Source organism: Hippopotamus amphibius, chromosome 2 (assembly GCF_030028045.1).
Source record: "Hippopotamus amphibius kiboko isolate mHipAmp2 chromosome 2, mHipAmp2.hap2, whole genome shotgun sequence".
Classification (NCBI taxonomy): Eukaryota; Metazoa; Chordata; class Mammalia; order Artiodactyla; family Hippopotamidae; genus Hippopotamus; species Hippopotamus amphibius.
Genome location: NC_080187.1, coordinates 84,196,586 through 84,219,480, shown reverse-complemented (window position 1 = coordinate 84,219,480; position 22,895 = coordinate 84,196,586). Strand labels below are relative to the sequence as shown.

The 22,895-nt window shown below is 41.7% G+C and overlaps 2 protein-coding genes across 4 annotated transcripts in view; one reads left to right on the top strand and one right to left on the bottom strand.

Moving 5' to 3' along the window:
- The window catches only part of ACER2 (alkaline ceramidase 2), a 77,977-nt gene extending 72,647 nt beyond the window's left edge, over positions 1–5,330 (top strand). Inside the window, exon 6 of the mRNA XM_057722752.1 lies at positions 3,253–5,330. Within this exon, the coding sequence (XP_057578735.1) occupies positions 3,253–3,403 (151 nt within the window). The 3' untranslated portion in view covers positions 3,404–5,330. The remainder of the gene's footprint in view (positions 1–3,252) is intronic.
- Positions 3,372–22,895, bottom strand: part of SLC24A2 (solute carrier family 24 member 2) — a 233,707-nt gene continuing 214,183 nt past the window's right edge. The window contains exons 8-10 of one of the 3 annotated variants that reach the window (XM_057722749.1): positions 14,765–14,854; positions 7,992–8,158; positions 3,372–3,931 (exon numbers count right to left, since the gene is read on the bottom strand). In XM_057722749.1, coding sequence (XP_057578732.1) covers positions 3,682–3,931; positions 7,992–8,158; positions 14,765–14,854 — 507 coding nt within the window. In that variant the 3' untranslated portion in view covers positions 3,372–3,681. The remainder of the gene's footprint in view (positions 3,932–7,991; positions 8,159–14,764; positions 14,855–22,895) is intronic. The other 2 variants (XM_057722748.1, XM_057722750.1) reach the window with 2 other exon arrangements.

The following is a 22,895-nucleotide window of genomic DNA, read 5'->3' as shown; positions in this document are numbered from 1 at the left end:
CAGCTGACACCTGTTAGAAGCCTTACAAAGCATTTTTCCAGAATATGAAACAGTCCCTGCCTCTTTTTATAATCTTCTGGGCCAGGCTTTAGGAAATTCTGCTGCATCGGCCAAACTGATAAACAACCCTCCCCCTTAGTCTCTGTACATTACTGTGATTTCCTGATCTGCCACTGCCTGGCTCAGCTCAGGTCTGGGAAGCTGCATGAATACCATCTCATCTCCAGTTCAGTTCTTCAGGATCTAAGCAGGTTCAGAGGGCAGCTAGACACAGCGTGGGCCTTCCCAGATGCAATTTAGAAGGTTCTATATATGTGGGTATTCTCAGCGTGAGCCAAGTTGTTCTCCTGTCCCAAGGCTGCCTAGGGTGACAGGGGAGGTGACAGCAAGGAAGACCTGCTTGGTTCGCTGCAGGTAAAGGGAAGCATTTGGGTACAGCTCGCTTATTTTAGATTGAACAGTAAGAGATTGGCTCTTGAATTTTTGACATTTTATACCCTGCTCCAGAAAAGCAAAGAGAGTATCTCTAGTCTAAATTGTTTTCCCCTGTACTTTTCTATTGTGCATTCTTTGCCTCTACATCAGCATTAGGGATGTGACTGGCCATTTCTGTAAGGCTGTAAGTCTATATTCTTGGGGTGAGAAAATATACAGGGAGGGCGCCTGTGTGTGTGTCTGCATGTACTTGAGCGCAAAGCAAACCTCATGAGATGAGGAGGAAACGTTCCCTTTGGTTGTTGCTGTGCGTATTTTTCCTTTTCCTTCACTAAGGCAAACTTTGGTGCTCCCTGCTTTTGAATCCTGGATGTAATTGGGTCAGAGGGTGATGACATAAGTGGTATTGTGTGTGCATATAGATTTGGTATGAAGATACATATTTATATATGTATTTACACAGGCACTAGAGATGAACTACTCAGAAAACCATGTTGTGGAAAGTTCTTTCTTATAATTATGTTAATGATTCGAATGCTTTTAAAGATCCACTGTTGCATTCTATACACTTCTCTCTGGGTTTACCCAAGCCCAACACACAACCTCACAGACACCTTACAGGGGGAAAGCAAGGGGCAGGGGGAGATGCCTGCATACCGGCCAGTGAGCTAACACTGCGCACCCTTGAGGTGGGAGCTGGGCTCAGGAACAGCGTCTTCTCAGATGCAACTTTTCATAACTGACAACACTCCCTAGGAAGCGAGCTCCCAGGCAAGTCAAATGCTCTGTGGCTGCTTGGATGAGTCTTCACCGTGAGCTGGGAATGACCAGGAAAGAGTGAGGAGGCAGGGTGAGCATGGGGAAGGGCTGGAATAGGAACAGGGCTGCACTGGACCGCCCTCATCCTTTCTGGTTCTACATGGTCCATCTGCAACTGAGTCAAAGTCACCTATTCAAACCTTTCACACAGCAAACCAGTCAATCATACACATTCACACAATAAACAACGCTGCTCCCCTTCAAGTAATGCACAGGGAAAACCATCAGAGTTTTTAACTCTGTGTTCACTTATCCCTTCTCTTTCACTCAAAGGAACGCAAATTCTTCCCTCAGCACAAAATCCTGCCCTTGATGAAGGAGATGTGGGTCTCTCTCACACAACTGAACACCCGATCTGCAAAGCTGGAGAGACTGGGGAGCTGGCCTCCTTGGTGACAGCCCTCTTGGCTTCTTGCCCCCCTGGGGGGCTCCACTGGGAAGAGCAGCGATGGCACTGCCTGCCACTGCCACGCACTGTGGAGTCAGCCGAGGTTTTGTGGAAGGAATGCTGAGCTTGATCTTTATTCAGTTGTGAGTTCAGCATCCTGTCTCCGTGTGTTGGGAAGGACGTGCACACTGCGAAATTTCAGCAGCATCAGTGACACAACAGACTGGAGAGAAGAACAGCGTGGTGTAGTTCCCCAGACGTGGTGTGTGCCAAATTAGATGCAGGGTGGCTACAGAATAATGAGCCGTCCTCTATTTGTCACCTGATTATAAGGAAGCATGATTTGGGGAAATGAAAAACTCCATATTTTTCACTAATTTAGTCCACCTTTTTTTTTTTTCCTGCTGGTTTTATTTTCTATTGACATTGACCTAAAAAATCATACAAAGTGTCAAATCAAACTTAGGGGAACTGAGTGAATGAAATGAAGATATCCCATGAATCCTCTGGAAATCAGAATCTTGGAGTGACTGGCTTGAAGCCAGTGTAAAAAAGCTGTTGAGCATAGTCTGCAGTGTGCTCTGTGAACTAGAGAGCGACCCAGATGGGGTCCTGTTGGCAGGAGAGACACCAGGGTGCACGGGCTTTAACCAAATCCTGGTCCTGGCATCACTAGACACAGGACCCAGAAACCCTCCTAATGAACAAACGCCTTTCCAAACATCTCGAAGCTGCCTCGATTCAAGCAGTACTGATCAGAGTCAATCTAGTTCTACTGGTTGGAGGAACAATGATTTTGTTCTTCACCCACTGAAGTCCTTTATGACCGCACTGGAATATGCTTTAAAGAACCACACCCTTAGGGGGCAAGTCCCACTGAGCGCCTCTAGTGGATGGTATTCCTTAGATGGTATTTCTTAGAGATGGCTCTCTTGGCAGGCATTTTGATTATATATGAGCCCTTAGCATCAAAATATGTCTAAATGACCATCATGGCTAAACTTGCCCCCTTCTTCTGATGATAATGGGACATGCATTGGAACAATATAGGTTCAGTTTATATAGTCTTGCTGTTCTAGAAGAGCACTAATTTGGTTTGCAATCATATTTTCTACTTGCATGCTGGGGCAATATAAAAAAAAACAAACAAACCCCAAACCCAACCCTGGTCACCTCCCCCTGCCCCAAACCAGTATCCATCCAGCCTGGGTTTTACCTCTGAATGTCTAAATAACCCTGTGAGTTTCAGACAGTGTACCCAAGTTGGGGTGGGCAGATGGTCTTCCTTGTTTGGCTTGTGGGAATGTCTTGGAGGGCTCATTTCAGGGCCCCTACAGGCCCTCTCCACCCTGCCCTCCCTCCTGCAACCTATTTTCCTAAAACATCCACCAGACCAGGCAGAATCCCAGTTTGTTCAAGGTAGGCTGAAGGTCATAGCAATGACCCTTTTAGCTCACCTCTTGCACTTAAGAGGTAAAGCTCAGACTGAAGGTTGATGCCCCTCTTCAAACAGGTACTAGAAATATACTAGAGCTATCCCTGAAAAGATGTAGTTTTATTTATATATATATGAGTTTATATATATATAATTTTTCTTTGTTTGTATACAGGTATGTACTACTCTACAGGTGCGGAAGGAGAGGTATAATACAGGAACAGGTGGGGGTGTGTTCATGTGCATCTATATATAATATGTATATTTTATATGTATATACGTCGCCTCTGTCATTGTTTGCATCAGTACAACGAATGTACCTCTGACCAGCGAGGAGTACCTGTCAGCGGTGCAGGGAGAGAAGTCCCCAAAGCTGGGATCTCTTTGTCTCTTTCATGGAGCCGTTGCAGGAGCCAAGGGTGGGAGCAGCCCGTGAAATGGGTGGGGCCAGCGTGAATCCATCCCTTGTCAAATCCGCGAAGGAGGGACACTTGAAATGCCCGGGGCTGCGTGCCAGCTGCCTTTTCTCCGCAGGTCAAGGAGCTTACTACCCAGAGCGGGGAGGGACCGTCTATGCTGTTGGCTCAAGATATGGCTTTTCCTGCTAGATGGAGACAGGGCACACGAGGATTCTGTCTTCCAGGAGGACGCTGACCACGAGGAACACAAAGTAGAGGCCGAACATGATGAAGCCCAGCACTTTGTTCATCCGCCACTTGCAGAGGGCGATGGAGAGGAGGACGAAGAGCAGCATGATGAAGAGGAGGACGATGGCGCAGAAGAGGCCGTTGCTGCTGACGGCCACGGGCTGGAACCTGTGGATGACGGTGTACAGGAGCCAGGGCAGCGGGAGCCTGTGAGGGGAGAAGCGGGGTAGACGGGCGCGGTCAGGCACGCCGAGGAAGGCACGTGCGGGAACGCGAGCTTCTGGGAATCTGCGATCGGAAACGAGTGTCCTGTTAGGCTCACTAGGACTCGGGCCTCGTTGGCCCAGGAGATCATGTAAGGAAGTCAGGTGAACTTTAAAAACCTTTTATCTATTTCCTGACTGAATTGGGGGTAACAGAGAATTTGTTCTAAGGTTGAATAAGATCAAAGGCATGACTGCTGCAGGTGATTTCTGAATTTGATTTGAAATATTTTTTGTTGTTGTTTCCTTCCTTGTTGAGATGAAAGTACTACTCTCACCCCTAAAGAGGTGGTTTGGAGGATCTGTACAGGGTGACAGGAGGAAACGATAAATAGACAAAAGGTATAGAAGTTAGTGGTGAAAATGGCCAAGTTATTTTTTTACATGGAGACAGAGAATAGCAAACACACGGGCGCGCGCACACACACACACACCCCCAATTCTGGTGAAGATGTGGTTGACAGCACTACAAATAGCTAAAAATCCTTTGGGGGGAGTACGACATGTTTAATACCTTTTGACTGATCAATTCTATTGTCAGGGATCAAGCACAAGGAATAATTCGAAAGGCAGAGGCAATTGTTTTCAGAAAGATGATCATTTCAGTGTTATTTTGAGTAGTGAAAAATCAGGGACACCCTAATCTCTAATAATAGGCAGCTAGTTAAACAGCAAAGTATTAAGGCAATGTAATGTTATGTAGCTATTAAAAATCATAAACTTATAATGATACAGGCAAACGCTCATGATATGATTCTATATTTAAAAAGGATACACATAAAAATAGCAAACTAACTTCAATAATGAATTAAAAAAGAGATGTTGGTTAGTATTTATACTGTAAATATGCTTATATGTTGGTTTGTATTATGCTTTATATATATGTTTATGCTTTATATGTATTTTCTAAATCCTTTACCTTGAGTATGTATTAATCCCAACAACTAAGAAGAAAATGCTAGCAAGACTATGAAGAAACTGTCACACTCAATATATTGCTAATAACTTTGTAAATTGGCATAAACTCTTGGCAAAGGCCTTTTGGAAAAATATACTACATCAATAGCCATTGAAATATGTATAATCTTCAATCCATCAATATCTCTTGAAGAAATTTATCCTAATAAAATAATTAAAAGAGGTGTTTCTGCATAAAGATGTTCATAAAACACCCATGATATCAGAAAACTGAAACAATACAAAGGTCCTGCTAAAGGGTAATAGTTAAACTGAAAGCAACAAGATGGAATATTTTGAAGTTATAGGATGTTAATTATGAGAGCTATGAAGAAATGTAGAAAAATGATTGATTTACTAATTTACTAAGAGATGCCTATTCTTTGCTAGGCATAAATGGCTTTAAAATGGAAAAATAAATGCCCTCCAACGGGGCAAAACAAATACTAAGTTTTCTTGGTATTCACTAAGAAAACTTTGCAAAACATTAGGAGAAAAACACGCAAAAGTTAAGTGTTTTTGGGTAGTAGGATTAGGAGTGATTTTCTTTAAACGTTCATTTAGGTTGCATTTAAGTTACAAGATAAATAAAATTTAAGAGCAATGAACAAAAAGCATCTTGCAATTCACTAGAATATTTCTCAAAACCATGACAACTATGTCTTATAGAACACTTGAATAGGCATTTCTCCAAAGAAGAGATACAGATGGCTAAGAGGCACATGAAAAGCTCTTCAACATCACTAATTATTAGAGAAATGCAAATCAAAACAACAATGAGGTATCACCTCACACTGGTTAGGTTGGGCATCATCAGAAAATCTACAAACAATAAATGCTGGAGAGGGTGTGGAGAAAAGGGTACCCTCTTGCACTGTTTGTGGGAATGTAAATTGATACAGCCACTATGGAGAACAGTATGGAGGTTCCTTAAAAAACTAAAAATGGAATTATCATATGACCCAGCAATTCTACTACTGGACATATACCCACAGAAAACCATAATTCAAAAAGACACATGCACCCCAATGTTCACTGCAGCACTATTTACAATAGCCAGGTCATGGAAGCAACCTAAATGTCCATCAACAGATGAATGGATAAAAAGGATGTGGTACATATATACAATGGAATATTACTCAGCCATAAAAAGGAATGAAATTGGGACATTTGTAGAGACATGGATGGACCCAGAGACTGTCATAGAGAGTAAAGTAAGTCAGAAAGAGAAAAACAAATATTGTACGTTAACACATATATATGGAATCTAGAAAAATGGTACAGATCAACCAGTTTGCAAGGCAGAAATAGAGACACAGATGTAGAGAACAAACATATGGACACCAAGGTGGGGGGCAGGTTTGGGGTGGGATGAATTGGGAGATTGGGATTGCCATATATACATTACTAATAAGAAGAAAAATCAAATTGTACACTCTGTATGCAGTTTATTGTATGTCAATTATATCTCAATAAAAGTTGTTAAAAAAAACTTGTAATTTTTCCCAACCTGTAGGATTTTCTCTTTTTTGTGCTACAGAATATTTTCTTTCTATTTATACAAGATATTGACCAAGAAAACTACTCTAAATGTGTGGGCAGTGGAACTGAGGAACACTGTTTATATTAGGGATGTCCTTCCTTTAAAATACATCTTTTCAGGCATTCACTCATCCATCCATTCATCCATTCACTCTACAAACATTTGCCAAGCCACTGCCATGCATTAGGCAGTGTATTAGGCTTTGGGAGTTCTTGTTCTTGGGGAGTTCAGTATAGCAGACAGACTGATGCACACAACCATGACAAGAGTGTGAGATACAGATATTCAGAGAGTATACATGAGCACAAGCCCCCAGGCCAGGCTTAAAGGAATCAGAAAAGCCAGGATTTGAGTTGACACTTGTAGGGTAAAGTGGAGTTTTCCAGACAGACAAGGAGGGAGAGATGCCAGCAAAGGAAGAAAGAATGCTAGGAGAGGGCATCTTTGGAACTCAAAGGTGGTACAGACAGTGGAAGCTCAGAGCAGGGTTTTATGCACAGATAATGCTGGAGTTGAGAGCACTGACTCTGTTCAAATCCCAGCTATCTCATTACTGGTTGTGTAAACTTTGTGCCGTCAGTTTCCTTATCTGAAAAATGGGGATAAAAATACATACCTCATACCTCATAGGATGGTTGTGTGGCTTAAATAGATAAAAATGTATGTACAGTGCATGTGGTAGATACTGAATAAAAATATTATTGTATATATTAGGTAATAGAAAGGATAAAAGAACAATGTTTAAGATGTTCAATGAGAAAGTAGATCCATTTTAGTGGTTTTCCAAACTCAAGAGCCAAAAGCCCAATTCTTCCGGGAACGTAAGGATAATATCCCATGTTTTACTTTCTCAGGGGGCTGTCCTTCCATGTTATTTATCAGACTACTTTTACTTTGGATATGTTAAATGAAATGACAGAGATAACAGCATCCCTCCCCAATCAGATCCGCTTGAGATTATTCATATTGAGAACTTCAGTTTGTTTAACTGTAAGAACAGATCTCATCTTCTGACTCAAAAAACCTAGAATATCTTCACCAGCACAAAGAAATGATGTCAAACCTGCCAGCATTTTCCAAGGAAGGAGATGGGATATTTTTTCTGGGCCTATGTTTGTTTCTGTCTGCTTTCCAGTCCAAATCTCATCTGAGGCTGGTGGGGACTTTAATTAGAATTAGAACATGGAAAAAAATACAGTGAAACTACCAGAGTATCTCAGTCACATATGAATGTTGAATATTCATGACATATAGCCAATGCCGTTTTATCAGTGAAATTCTCTTAAAGTATTTCCTACAACACCCCGTCTGTATGACAGTATATGTTTCCGCCTGTTTAGGGATAATTTATTCTTCATGACATTGAATGGTACTACCAGTCTTTACTTTATTTTGGTGTTGGTTGGTTTTGGGCTCTGAGATTCTGGTCATGTCTTCACAGCTCCTAAGAAGACAAAGACATGGTGTAGCTGATGTGTACCTTTTTATAACTAGCTCTACTTACCCTACGGTGATGTCAAAAATGTTGCTTCCAACAGAGCTGGACACAGCCATGTCCCCGAGCCCCTTCCGAGCCACTATGACACTGGTGATTAGATCAGGGATTGAGGTCCCAGCAGCCAAGATGGTCAGACCCATAATCTCTTCACTAATGCCAATTGTCTCTCCAACCTAAAAGCAATGACAGGGACAAACATGTGAGTGTCTGAAGTCCAAAACCATCAAAACCATGAATATTTCAATGCAACTCCCTTTCAATGAGTTCTTACTCTGTGCTGTGCTGAGTGTTGAGATAATAATAGGGAATAAGCCCCAATCGTGGATGGAAAGGACTTCATATTTTAATGATATTCAGACCCGAGAGATCAGGAATGTTCACATGAGGATTAAATAGATAATCTTGAAAAAGAGCTATAGAAGACGAGAGTGCAGCCTCTATATGGTTTTTATTAAGACCAGGCAGGGCAAGCAGAACATCAGAGTTATAAATGCTAATTGGCCGTGGGCTCCAGGGGCCAGTGCCTGACAATGGCACCAGATCCTGTAGTGGATTTGTCATCGAAGATGAAGAATTGACACCCAGTGTCCCCATTTTTCCTTAACATCTCCTAGTGTCTATAACCCACTCTTAAACCCTTTTAGACTCTACCATTTTCACAGAAAACTTGATTTTGGGTGTTTTGGGTTTTTGTAACACAGGATTGTAAATCAGCAAGGCAGCCACGGAGAAAGCAACAGTTAGGGAATCAGAGGACCCTGGTCTAATGTCCGGCTCTGACGTTTAAGTACTTGATATATTGCTAACTGGACCAGTTGGGCAATGTCTTTGATCCTTGCTTTCTTTCTTTTTCTTTTTTTCTTCCAGTTTTATTGAGATATAATTGACATTTAGCACTGCATAAGCTGAAGGTGTACAGCATGATGATTTGACTTGCATTCATCATGAAATGATTATCACATAAGTTTAATGAATATCTGTTGTCTCATATAGATATATAATTAAAGAAATAGAAATTTTTTTTCCCTTGTGATGAGAACTCTTAGGATTGAGTCTCTTAACGACTTTCATCTGTAACACACAGCTGTGTTACTTGTATCTTTATCCTCTTTTTCTGATCCATGAAGTGGGGATGGTAATACTTATCTTACACAGTAGTTGTCAGCACTAAATTGTAATTTATGGAAAAGCCCTTTGTAAATGGTATGTCATCACTGAAAAGTGACAGGGGATGTTTATTATATTCGTTCGGTCTTTGCCTTTTAAGACTGATGACTTCTATTTTGGATAGTTGGTCTAGCCTTCGATATAAGCTCCTCCACTCTCTTGAGCAACTTGTTTGTCTTGTTGTTTTTCTTTTAAAAGCTTTATGTATTTTCTGGGGTTGGCGAGCTGCAGTTCTGAAAACCTTTAAGACAATGCTTTCAATTTGGTTTCCTACCTAATGACGGCCAGCATTTTTTGAAAAAATTTAACGGGCCAAAGTAGCATGTAAGAATAAAGGATTTGGGGGGAATAAAACTTATTTCTTTTTTTTAAATTGAAGTATAGTTGATTTATAATGTGTTAGCTTCAGGTTTACAGCAAAGTTAGTTTCAAGTGTTCAGTTATATATATATGTGTATACATATATATATATATATATATATAGTCCAATTCTTTTCACTTACAGGTTACTACAAAATATTGAGTATAGTTCCCTGTGCTATACAGCAGGTCATTGTTGGTTACCTATTTTATACATAGTAGTGTGTTTATATTAATCCCAAACTCCTAATTGACCCCTCTCCCCATTTCCCCTTTGGTAACCATAAGTTTGTTTTCTATGTCTGTGGGTCTATTTCTAGAATAAACCTATTTCTAAATCTCTCTTTTGATTTAAAAGCAATAGCCTGGTTCCCACTAGCTTAAAAGCATAGTTGGGAGCTATTTTTATTTTGATGCTCATGCCTGCTCTAGAGCCTGGTGAGCTGAACTAGTTTACCTGTCTTCATGGTGCAGATTCACTGCTCCCCATTAGAAAGTGACATCTACATGAGCAGGGTCATGACCTTGATCACTACGGTCTCCCTAATAGGCAGAACATAGCCTGGTATATAGTAGTCTCTCAATACCTATTTGCTGAATAAACAAATCAATCTACATACTTAGGTGATTTCACTGGCATGATTTTCACTTACTCTCCTAGAAAAAGTTAAATACGAGTTTTGTACAAGAGTGCCCTATTTGAGCAAAATATTCTCCCTGATGACATTTTTTTGTTACATTTGGAATGAAACATTTTCAGACTGTGAAGATGCTGACTAAATGATTGTCGTCCTCAATAAGTTCCAAACTATCTAATATATTCTTAATAATTTAAAATCTTCGAGGGAGTTTTAAAGCAGTGATTATTTACAGAACCAATTGTATCTGGAGTTTGAATGCCGCTATTGACAGAAAAATGCAGAAATCGAAGAGAGGTGTTAATGGTGGTGTGGTTAAGAGTGCTGGCATGGGGTACAAAAAGCTCTGGGTGCACATCCCAGCCTGCCACTCCTTGGTCACAGTGGCCAACTTCCCTGAGTCTCAGGTTTTCTCATATGTAAAATGGGGATAATAATATCCACCTTCAGAGTTGTTGGGATGATTATATGTGATGATGCATATAAAGCAAATAGCAACTAGTGTCAGGCAGAAAGAAAATGTTCGATACCAATCAGCTGTGATAACTCAGACACTACTCCTCCCCCTCTCCAACACAGCAGAGGGCAACCCTCAGGGGTCCAGCAGCAGGGACAGAAGCTGGTTTAGCAGGTCTACAATGTGGAAAATCACATGAATCATGAATTTCCACTGTATATCAAACCCCTGATGACTCTGGGCGGCTCTAGAAACACTTTCACGGAAGGAGAACTAGTCTTCAGAAGCTCATTTTGAGTCCATTTCACTGAAGGGGGCTTTTGGTGAGTCAGTGGCAAGGTGATGGGTGCATGATAGGACAGCACTCTGATCAAATTGGGGAGCATCAGAGGAGTTTAAGCTAGAAAGGACATCAGCAGTCTCTTGGGGGAATTCCTTTGTTTTCTAACAGAAACAAAGAATGGAATCCATATGCAGTGCTGCTCCAATGGTCCACGACGCAGTTCCTTGCTGTGGTTTAACGAGGATCTGCAAAATGTCCTATTGGCTAAACGAGACAGGAGATTGTATCTGACTCTTAGCGGTAACCTAGAATGAACATCTCATTAACTAGATGTGGGACAGATTTTAATCACAGGTTTTCATCACCCATGAAATTCACTAAGATGAAGATTCATGATGTAAAAACAAGAACAAAAAGCCCCCCAAACTAAAGGAAAGTATATATCAAGTGTTTTACATGAAGGGCATTTATTTTTGGCCAAACAGTAGCCCAATATTTGTACTAAATAGTATTTATTATTGGTAAAACTGTGGATAACAAAATAGTTGAGCACTAAATGGTGCATGTGTTATCTTTATAGCTTGTACAGGTCAAAAGTACAAATGATAGAATTAGAGCTATAGACTTGGAACAGAATCTGCTATTTTGATCAACTGTCTGGATGTTTTGAAAGAGAAAAGCATTTCTTTGGAGAAAAGAAAGAAAAACTTATTCAAAAAATTGGCAAGTAAGGCTTCTCTTTACGCACTTTATATTTCTGGGTTTTTTGTTGTTGTTGTTGTAATTATTATTGTTCCAGGCATTGGGTTTATATTTTTCTACAAAAGACTGAGAAGGAAACAAGATTGTGGAATTAAGATAATCATTAAAAAGTAACGAAAAAGATGGAAGCCTGCAGGATAGTGTTCTCTAGGGTGACTAAAGAGAAATATCTAGAAAACAATATATTCCAGTAAATGAAAAAAATCACTTTTTTTCCTTTATCAGTACATGGAAGAATAAAAATGACTATTAGGAAAGGCCATTATATATGCCACAAATGGCAAACAGTCCTTTTAGCCTGAAGATCTTGAGGCTGAGAAGCAGCTTACCTTCTGCAATGATTTCTGCCGGGTATTGGTAGCAAACATCTCTCAATGAATGTAGAAAATAATGACTTTGGGGCAAACAGAACTTCACGGAGCCAAAGATTTTTGGAAATATTAAGGAAGAGTAATCTGAAGTCAAATGTCAGTAAAATAACTGTGATAGGAATAATATAAAATATCTTATAGGAATAATACTTGGTTTATCAGCCAATATTTCCAGTGGATTTTGTCAGTGGTGCCATACATTCTTCCTAAAAAAATCAAGGTGTAATTTCCATACAGTAAAATTCACCCTTTAAAAAAAGCATACTGTTCTGTGAATTTTGACCAATATATGCAGTGCTGTTTCTCCACATCCTCATCAACAAATGCTAGTGTCTGTCTTTTTGGTTGTAGTCAATCTAATGGTTGTGAAGTGGTATCTTATGTTTACTTATAAACAACTTTATTGAGATATAAGTCACACACCCTAAAAGTCACCCACTTAAAGTATATGATTCAGTGGTTTTTTTAGTATATTTATAGAGTTGTGTGACCATCACCATAATTTAAGTTCAATTTTTCATCATTCCAAGAAGAAACTCCATACCCGTTAGCAGTCACTTCCCATTTCCTCCAACCTCCCGAACCCTAGGCAACTGTCACCTACTTTCTGCCTCTATAGATTTGCCTATTATTCACATATCATGTAAATGGAACCATCCAACAAGTGATCTCTTGTGACTGGCTGTCTTCACTTAGCATAATATTTAAGCGGTTCATTCACACTGTAGCATGTATCAGTATTTCATTCATTTTTATTGTAGAATAATATTCCGTTGTGTGGATATACCACATTTTATTTACCCATACAAGTTGATGGACATCTGGATTGTTTCTACTTTTTGGCAATTATGAATAATGCTACTGTGAACATTTGTGTATAAATTGTGCAGATGTTTTCATTTCTCTTGGGTATATAGGTAGTGGAATCACTGCATCGTAGGTAACTCTATGCTTAACATTTTATGGAACTGCCAAACTGTTTAAAAAGTAGCTGCACTATTTTACATCCTTACCAGAAATATATAACGGTTCCGATTTGTATACATCCTCTCTTGTTATTTTCTTTTTGATTATATCCATCCAAGTGAGTGTGACGTGGTATCTCATTGTGGCTTTAATTTGCATTCTCTAATGAATAATGATGTTGAATATCTCTTCTTGTGCTTATTAGCCATTTGTATACCTTCCTTGGTGAAATATCTATTCAAATCTTTTGTCTGTCTTAAACATTAAGATGCTTGTAGACGCTTGCCTTTCTATTATTGAGCTTTAAGAGATTTTCATATATCCTGAATAGAAATGCTTTATCAGAGAGATATGATTTGCAAATATTTTCTCTGTCTGGTTTATCTTTTCATTTTTTTTTTTTTTTTGACCACACCTTGTGGCTTGTGGGATCTTAGTTCCCCAACCAGGGACTGAACCTGGGCCCTCGGCAGTGAGAGTGCAGAGTCCTAACCGCTGGACCACCAGGGAATTCCCTGTCTTTTCATTTTTTAAATGGTGTTTTTTGAAGAGCGGAAGTTTTAATTTTGATGACATCTAATTAATCAAGTTTTTCTTTTATGGATCATGCTTCTGTTTTATATCATAGAACCTTTTGCCTATCATGTGGTCACGTGGATTTTCTGTTTTCTTCTAGATGTATTTTAGCGTTAGCTCTTACATTTTAGAACTATCGGGCATTTTGAGTTAATTTTTGAGTATCACAGGTGGTAAAGGTCTCAGTTCTTTTATTTTGGCACATAGAAATCCAATCATTCCAGCAGCATTTGTTGAGATCTCTATCCATGTATGTTCTTGGTGTATATTTTCTTATTTCAAATTGCTGTTCTTTATTTCTGTTAAGAAGTATAATAATTTTAAGGGTATATTAGACAAAGAATACAATTGGGCAATTTGTGTCTATTATAAATTACATACAATTTATGTAGTTGATAATAGAGATTAAAAGCATGAGTTTTGGAGCTGCAGAGTCCTGGGTTAGAATCTCAGTCCTGCTTTTTACTACCCATATGATCCTGGGCATTTTTTTTTTTTATTAGCTCTAAGCTTAACTCTTTATCTGTAAACTGTGGATAATAATAGTACCTCCCCTACAGAATTTATACCCATGTACAAGGACAAAGGGATGTGAATTACCTGGCATGTAGCACACATTCAGTCAATAAAGGTAACCTTTACTATCTTTGAGAATGTAAGACCTTTGCACCTCATTTTTCCATTCATGTGTCAAACAAACAATTCTTGAGAGTTTATTCTGGTGATGGGCATTATGACTGGTATTGAATTAAAATAGTAAAAGTGAAATACGTCATCATTTTTGTAAATGGAGGCTCAAGGAAGAGACCATTTTGTCTCTAGGTCTTTTCCTAAGAGCGAGTTTGATGAGAACATGAGGTGAGTGCCTGCCCAAGAGAAAGTAAGTGCTGCTGAGCCAGGCAACACCCTGACATTCCTCCAGGCCTGGGGTGGCCTGGTTTCAGGCTGCAGAGGGCAAGAAGCAGAGAGACTTGCCCTTCTTCCACATGGCTGTCTGAGGCTATGCCGATTTGACTCCACATTACAGGAAAAGCCCAGGAGACGAGGGCAAGTTAAGTGGAGTAAATTCCTTTAGTCCTGGAATAGGTAATTTGTTAGATGCAATACGTTGCGACAGTTTCAGAAAGCAAACACACAGATTAGCCACTTGGCAACCAAGAGAAAAGCCAGGAAGATGTGTGTCACTCTCAAGGTCTTACCTGATGTGCCCACCAGACCATCAAGTAAGAGAATACTGCGATCCAGGTGATGGAGCCGAAGAACGTGATGGGAAAAAACTTCCTTGATGACTGAAAGAGAACCAGGAAGAGGGGAGAGTGTGAGTGCCAGCTGAAGTGATCTGACAGCCCAAAGCTAAGACCACCAATGCAGCTACTTCTCCCTCACTGCCTGCAGTCCTGGTACAGTTAGCAAATCAAAATCAATGACCAACCCTCGGTCAAGTGTGGGAAAACATTCAGAAGTCTTTCTGAAACCTTGAAAACGTTACTAAAAGTAATTAAAGTATGTGGGCCGAGCAACTGGGTGCAGGATGTCCTGCTCAAGCAGTGGAAGAACTAAGGGTGCTGGGCGTGGAGGCCATGGGGGCATAGGCTACCTTGGAAACAGAAAATTGACCCTCTCTGGGGGCGCAGCCCCTTCCTCACTTGCACATCTCATATCACCCTGTTTGGCCCCGGAGGATGGCTGGTTAGCCAGAGACGGGTAAGATTCCTCAGGGAAGGAACAACCTAAGACAGGCACAGTCACAGAGGGGCCAACAGGGGTGGGGCACAGACCCTTACTCCTTCTGAGAGAGGTCTCCTGCCCCCAGGGCTGCTTTGCTTCCCACACCCAGCTCAGATCCGGACCCAGGAGGCAAACAAAGATCACTGTCTCCAATCATGTGAGGCCTTTCTTTGTTTACTTCAAAGATAACCTTGACTGTGGGAGGAAACGGAGTGTGAGAACCTTAGGCTATCGTGCTTCTGGAATGCCGAGAGCTCAATAAAAGCAACGTGGTATGAATCAGCCAGGCTCTTGATCCTAGAGGTCTTGAGTCCCCGGGTCCCATCCTTCTCTTAAATCTGTGTCTGTGTTTCTTTAAGCTTGCGGCACCCGTCATTCGCCCCGAGTCGCTGAGCTGGTCTCGGTAGTCAAGCTGGGACATTATGATTCTCTCTTGAGAATGTGAAATTGGTGGAAGCCAAACCATCACAGAGCTAGTTCCTGAGATGGAAGTCTTCTGAAGAGAATGTCTGTCCCTGCTGCTGGTTGCTCGGATGCTCTCTGCTCCTGCCCTTTCCAGGGCTTGGTTTCTCAGCCTTGCCTTCCATCCCTCAATACCCCGCGTCCTCTCTCCCTCTCCTGCTCCCTTTTCTACCTTCTCTTCAGGTTCATGAGAATCAGTTTTTATTGCATCAACCCATGCATCCTAATAATCCATATGCCAGAAAGCCCATGGGATTAATTACATTTAACAAGGATCAATTTCAAAAATATATTGGCTCGGGGCTTCCTAGGTGGCACAGTGGTTAAGAAGCCGCCTGCCGTTGCAGGGGACACGGGTTCGATCCCTGCTCCAGGAAGATCCCACATGCCATGGAGGAACTAAGCCCGTGTGCCACAACTAGTGAGCCTGCACTTTAGAGCCCGTGAGCCACAGCTATTGAGCCCATGTGCTGCAACTACTGAAGCCCACGAGCCTAGAGCCCACGCTCTGCAACAAGAGAAGCCACGGCAATGAGGAGCCCGCGCACCACAACGAAGAGTAGCCCCCTACTCACTGCAACTAAAGAAAGCCCGCACACAGCAAAAAAGACCCAACACAGCCAATAAAATAAATAAATAATTTATAAAAAAAAATACATTGGCTCATTTTATGGTCCCATGAACTGTGGGGAAACATTCAGAAGTCTTTCTGAAGCCTTGAAAATGTTACACGAAATATGACTAAAAGTAATTAAAGCTTGTGGGCCGAGCAACTGGCTGCAGGATGTCCTGCTTGAGCAGCGGAGGAGCTCAGGGTGCGGGCTTAGGAAAACCGGGTCAGCATGAGTCAGAAAACTGCATGCGCACGCGGGGCACAGCCATCAGGGGCAGGTGCTGGGCGTGGAGGCCATGGGGGCACAGGCTACTGAGGAGACAGAGAACTGACCCTCTTTGGGGGCGCTTCCCCTCCCTCACTTGCACACCTCACATCACCCTGCTTGGCCCCGGAGGATGGCTGGTTAGCCAGAGACGGGTAAGATTCCTCAGAGAAGGAACAACCTAAGACAGGCACAGTCACAGAGGGGCCAACAGGGGTGGGGCACAGACCCTCACCCCTTCTAAGGGAGGTCTCCTGCCCCCAGGGCTGCTTTGCTTCCCACGCCCAGCTCAGATCTGGACCCAGGAGGCAAACAGAGACCTGGCCAATAGCAGCTGCCCTCTCACCACAGCAAGGATCTGTGCAAGCGCACGCACTGATGGTCCTTCTGCTGTTCTTGCAAAAGACCACTGCCCCCAATCATGTGAGGCCCTTTGTGCAAAAAGTTATGCAAAAAGAAATGTGGTTACTTCAAAGAAAACCTTGATTGTGGGACGGAACTGGGAGTGTGAGAACCTTATGCTATCTTGCTTCTTGAATGCTGAGAGCTCAATAAAAGCAACGTGGGATGAATCAGTGGGGCTCTTGATCCTAGAGGTCTTGAGTCCCCTGGTCCCATCTTTCTCTTAAATCTGTGTCTGTGTTTCTTTAAGCTTGTGGCACCCGTCACTGGCCCCAAGTCGCCGAGCTGGTCTCGGCAATGAACTATGAGGAAAAGCAACATAGAGAAAACCATCACCACAGTTAATACAGATTCCTGAGGATGGCCAGTCTCCAGGACATGATGCTCACTTGTGCTGCTCTCCACGGGGGTGGCAGAGTAGACACTCCTGGGAATGTTCTTCTTTCCTGTTCTCCACCCCTCACTATGTTATGTCCAATTATGCTTCTAGCCCTGGGCTTTGTGCAATCTCAGGCTTATAGTATGGGCACTTTTAAAGTTTCTTTCAAACATCAGCCAAAATCAGACACTCAAAATGCAGTGTTTCTTATCCATCCCACTATAGGGAAACCCACGCTTGCACTGGATGGTAGTGGTGTCCTGTTAAAGCCCTTTTTGCAAAATTGAGATCCTTTAAAACATACTCAGATAACAGAATGCTCTCAAAGAGTCTCTCACTTATTGCTAAACACTTTTTATTTCAAAGCTTTCCACTTTGAAAAACAATCTCATTTTTTGCTTTGATAACGCCATCCAATTTTGTCCAGAGAAATGAATCCTGGAGTTGACTTGGATGAAAGCTATCTCACTTGTCTGAGGGCTGACCTTGGGCAGTCACATAGAACACTTCTGCCATGGCTTTTGAGAGCTTCATTAAAAGGAAAAGATAAACCTGTACATGGTAATCTTTTGAATATCTATAATGATGAACACAGTCTCTATCGCTCCAAACAGGCTTATGTTCTCTCCACTAATTTCAAGTTTTTAATATATGTTTTCATTATCATTCATATGGTTCTATTAAATTTCACAATAACCATTTCTTTCAATGGTTATGGTTTTTCTTGGGCCATTTGTTAGCTGGGATGTTTGGAAGACGAGTGGGCTTGATTAAATTGGGGAAAGCATCAGACCACAGTGAGTAGCCACAACCTTATTCTTAAACGTTTTCCCCTACTCCTTCCCTTTCTTAGCAGGAAAGTATTTCAGCCAAAGACTCAGACTCCTGGGGACCTGAGCACTATTTAATGGGTTATGGGGAAAAAGTCATCAATTTTTCAACGTGGAACTTGAGACATGCACTTTGAAAACAAATTCTTTTAAAGCGAGGAGTTCAGCTGGATTTTGGAGACCTTGGAATTGCCACTGCCAAGAAATCAAGTTTTCCCAGGTAAGGCATTTAGCTGATTTGAGTCCCCATTGTTTTCCTCTGGCCACAAGTCACTGTTTCAGGATCCTAGATGTGATGAGGGTTTCATCTCCCTCGGCCAGGCTCTGTCACAGGGAAGAGAAGGGCCACTCTTGTGATGTGGGGCTGCGCGTGTGGTTTGAGCAGCAGCCAGTCTTTAGCTTGATTCTGAGCATCCTGGGAGGGAATGGAGTGACATCTCCACACTTTAGGACACGGCACATGGACTGGATATCCTAGGACAGTCCTCATTTCATAGACTGTCTCCTTTCCAGCTTAGCTCACTTACTAAGCATGTAACTATTATTTTATTATTTAATTTTTGTACCCCTGTATGTCTGTTCATTGATACAGTGTCATAAGTCAGAATCAAATTATTTGAACATATTTCTCATCTGAAAACTATCATCCCTGAACCATAGACCATTCCCAGTCAAAAGGCAGAAAGTAAGGAATCGGACTAAGGATTTAAAGGAGCTAAGTTCACACCACCATATTAGTGAAAACCTCTGTAATTCAAAATTTGATGCTTATCAGTCTTAAGAAGCCAATTAGTAATTAATGGACATCTAAATGTACTTAGTGTTGGATTAGTAACTCTGAAAAAAAAAAGGTTAAAAATTTTTTTCTTTGTAAAATTTCATCATTAACTAGGGGTACGTAAAGGCTGGGCACCTACTCCGTACCCAGACCTTGAACTAGATGTGAAATTCAAATCTAGGTCTGTCTGACTACACAGCACATATTCCTAGATGTTAGGCATCTCGGGTATCCTCTTCCTAAAGAAAGACGGGGCCAGCAATGCTCAAAATATACCCGGCTTTGGACACATAACGATCATCATCATCATCATCATGGCCTATGCGCTGAATGTCAGAAAATAAAGAGCATCAGGGAAATACAGGCTAGCATTCCAGCTGGACGACCATCTGCCTCACCCAACCTCCCATCTTGTTCCTGCTTTGGAAGCATCGACCTTTCACGCATCAACAGTTAAGTGTCTGCTGACTGTCATAGTACCTTACCCTTTCCAGTCTCACAGCCCAGGTAATTTCTTGTTTCATTGTTTTCTGGACTATTCCCCTTCTTTGGATTCTGTGGTCTCACTCCAGTTATCACTGCCCAGTAGCACCTATATAGTTATTTAGTTACCAGTCTCATTGGAAGGAAGACAAGAGCTCTTCAGGCCAAGGTCTGATGTGTCAATCTATGGTTAGTAATGGTGGTTCATCCCCACATCTGCTGGAATGGGCCTCATACCAATTAGCAAAACGCAAATTGTGTCCATGTGCTGGCCGGCACACGTATCCATTTTGTTCCCAGTGTAATGGTTTACTTGTATAATTGACAGCTAATGTTCTCATTAGAAGCTTTTAGTACATCAGAGTGATATTTTCTTGGCTTGAAAAACATTACTGGACATTAGCCGGTGGCACAAATTGGCCATCTCCTTACTTATTTAAATTCAACAAATATTCACTGAACATCTCCTCTGTGCAAGGTTCTGGGGCACACATATTTACCAAAGGTCTCCAAAGCAATCCTGTTAAAGATTAAAAGTATGGTCTCTGGATTACTATGACCAGAATTGAAAGCCTTGCTCATCAATTACCAGTGATGTGCCCTGAGACAAATTAATCACTCTTAGTTTCTTTGTTTGTAAAATGGGGGTAATAACAACATCTAGTAGTTCTGAGGATTTCACACAGAGTGTCTAGCAAACTGGTTGGCATGGAACAAGTGCTCAGACAGTAATGGCAGATGTTATTAGAGAATATTAACCTCATTCTGATTTTTAAGAGATGAGAAAACTGAAACACAGGGAGGTGAAAGGGAGTACAGAGACGTGGCCTAGAGTCTTGGCTTTGCTTCTTATTAGCTGGTTTTGCTTGGACAAATCACTCGACTTCTCAGGGCCTAAATCACTCCATCCTTGCTAGAACCATGCTGGGTACAGAGTAGGCACAATAAATACTTGGTGAATGAACCAATGCACCATAGAAATTGCAAAAACTTAGCTGGGTTCTCAAGGTACCTTCCCAGCTCTGATGGGTCACGTCCTGATATCTCATGAGATGCATTCCTGTTTTGTAAGAACACCCATCCTAGGCCATGAGAAAATAAAACTCGTGGGTCTTTGTTTCCTTTCTTATTTTCAATTATCATCAAAGACATATTCCTCATTAAGGTTTGCATTTCAGTTCTTGTACTTTTAAAACAAAGCCATTAATTTAAGAAAACTATAAAAGTGAAGCCCATGTTAATTATCTGAGCTGGAAGTATACATAAATCAACAAACACTGTCATATAATTTGCATATAAATGAAGTGGAAATAAAAACAAGTGGGAGTACTATTTACTCTGAAACGAGATGTATACATTTTAAAAAAATCATGTTTTCATTGTAATTAGTATCAAGGTTTGGGATGTTCATCTCCACGGGTAATTCAAAAACTACTCAGGAGGCAGAGCTGCCCGGCTCTGAGGAACAGCAAGTGTCTGTTAATTAATAGTTTTCTTCTCTCCCTGGATAATTTTTCAAGAGGCCCTTGTGGCAGGACATGAGGACCATGGTAGACTGCAAAAATGGCCACATCACTTTGCAATTCCTCCCATGAAGAGATGAGGTCTATTTCCCAAGGCTTTGGACCTCCACTTGCCTTATGCCTTGCACTGACTGATAGAATGTGGTGGAAATGACAGCATGCAGATTCTAAACTAGGTCGCTGCAGCTCTGCGCTTTCATTCTCACTACTCTTGGAACTTGGCTGTCATGTGAGGAAGTCCAGGCTAGCCTGCTTAAGGCTACAGGACCATGTGGAACACAGACGAGGTGTTCCAGCTGACATACGCCTACGACAACCAGCCCCCAGCCATATAAGTGAGTATCAGGACTGTCAGACTGAGCCCCACCTAAATTGCCAACTTGTAGAATTACGGGCTAAAAAACGCTTACTGTTTTAAGCCACTAAGTTTTGGGGTGGTGTGTGACACAGCAAAAGCTAACCAATACAAGATCAAACCTAATGAGACTCCCCGAGCTGAGCCTGAGCAAGAAGCTGCTTGCTGGCCTTTACATCAACGGGCATGCTTTTGTATGGCACTTTGTGTATGCAAAGAATGACCGTATAACTCAAACCAGTAAACTTTGAGAGTAAACTGGGACTATCTTGGGCAAACGGGTATACAGAGTCACCTTAAATTAGCAATATTGTATTGATGGTTATATCTTTATGCTGTCCCGAATCACAGCATGTCACGGCTGGCAGGGAATCTAGAGATCTTCCCCTACTCCTGTATTTCACAGAGGAGGAAATACGAGGTCCGGAGTTGAGAGGCGACTTTCCCATGGTTGCACAGGTCATTAGTTGTGTGGGAAAAACCACTGTAGTCAACATGGCAGCATGAGAATGCTCCAGGGTCAGGAGGCCTGGGTTCGAGTTTAGCAGCTCTCACTAGTACAGCTGTGCAGTCTTGCCCTGTAGTTCCATGTGGGCATGCTTTGTTTCCTCTACGGAGTTTAGAGCTGCTTAAAAATGGGAATTGTGGCTAATGTGTCTTTATATCTCTTTTAGGGCATAAGCCCACTGCCTGGCATATAATAGGTGCTCAATAAATATTTGCTGAGGAAATCTAGAAACACCCAATGTTCTACCTAAGAGTCTCATTTCTGCTTGGAACAGCACATGGTATACTCAGAAAGAGACAGGAAAAAAATCCAGTCCATCAGGGATGTCCCTGGGGGGTGCAGTGAGCAAAAGCCCCATCGGCCACGCCAGCTCACGCTGCAGGACCTGGCTTCCACAGGTGCTGCTCAGTGAACGACCAGTCAGTGATGCTGTGGGTGGAGTGTCATGTGTAGCTGTATTTGCTTGCTTTGCACCCCTCGGGATAATAGCATCAGCCTCTGTTTTGATCCAGGTAACCCCAGGCATGGTGGAGTCCTGTTTGTTGTCCGGGAGTTACTGGTTGAGACCTCTGATCTTCCCTAACAGCTCCCTTGACCTATCAGCTCAGATCACAGACAGGAGGAGCACTCTGCCAGCCTTCGCTCTAAGAGCCCCACCCAACCCTGAGATTCCAGGGCCTTGAGTCACTGGCAGCTTCCTCCCGTTCCTGCATATTCTCCTGATGGCTTCAGCCATTGTGTGCTGACATCAATCACTCATTTTTTAAAAATTTATTTTTAAAATTATTATTAAACATTTTTTATTGAGGTAGTTGATCTATAATATTGTGTTAGTTGTAGTATAGGTATACAGTATACCGATTCAGTTATATATTGGCTTGGCCAAAAAGTTCGTTTGGCTTTAAGTAAAAATAAAAGACATTTTTCATTTTCACCAAGAATTTTATTGAATAGCATATTCACTAACCGAGTGAACTTTTTGGCTAACCAATATATATTACATA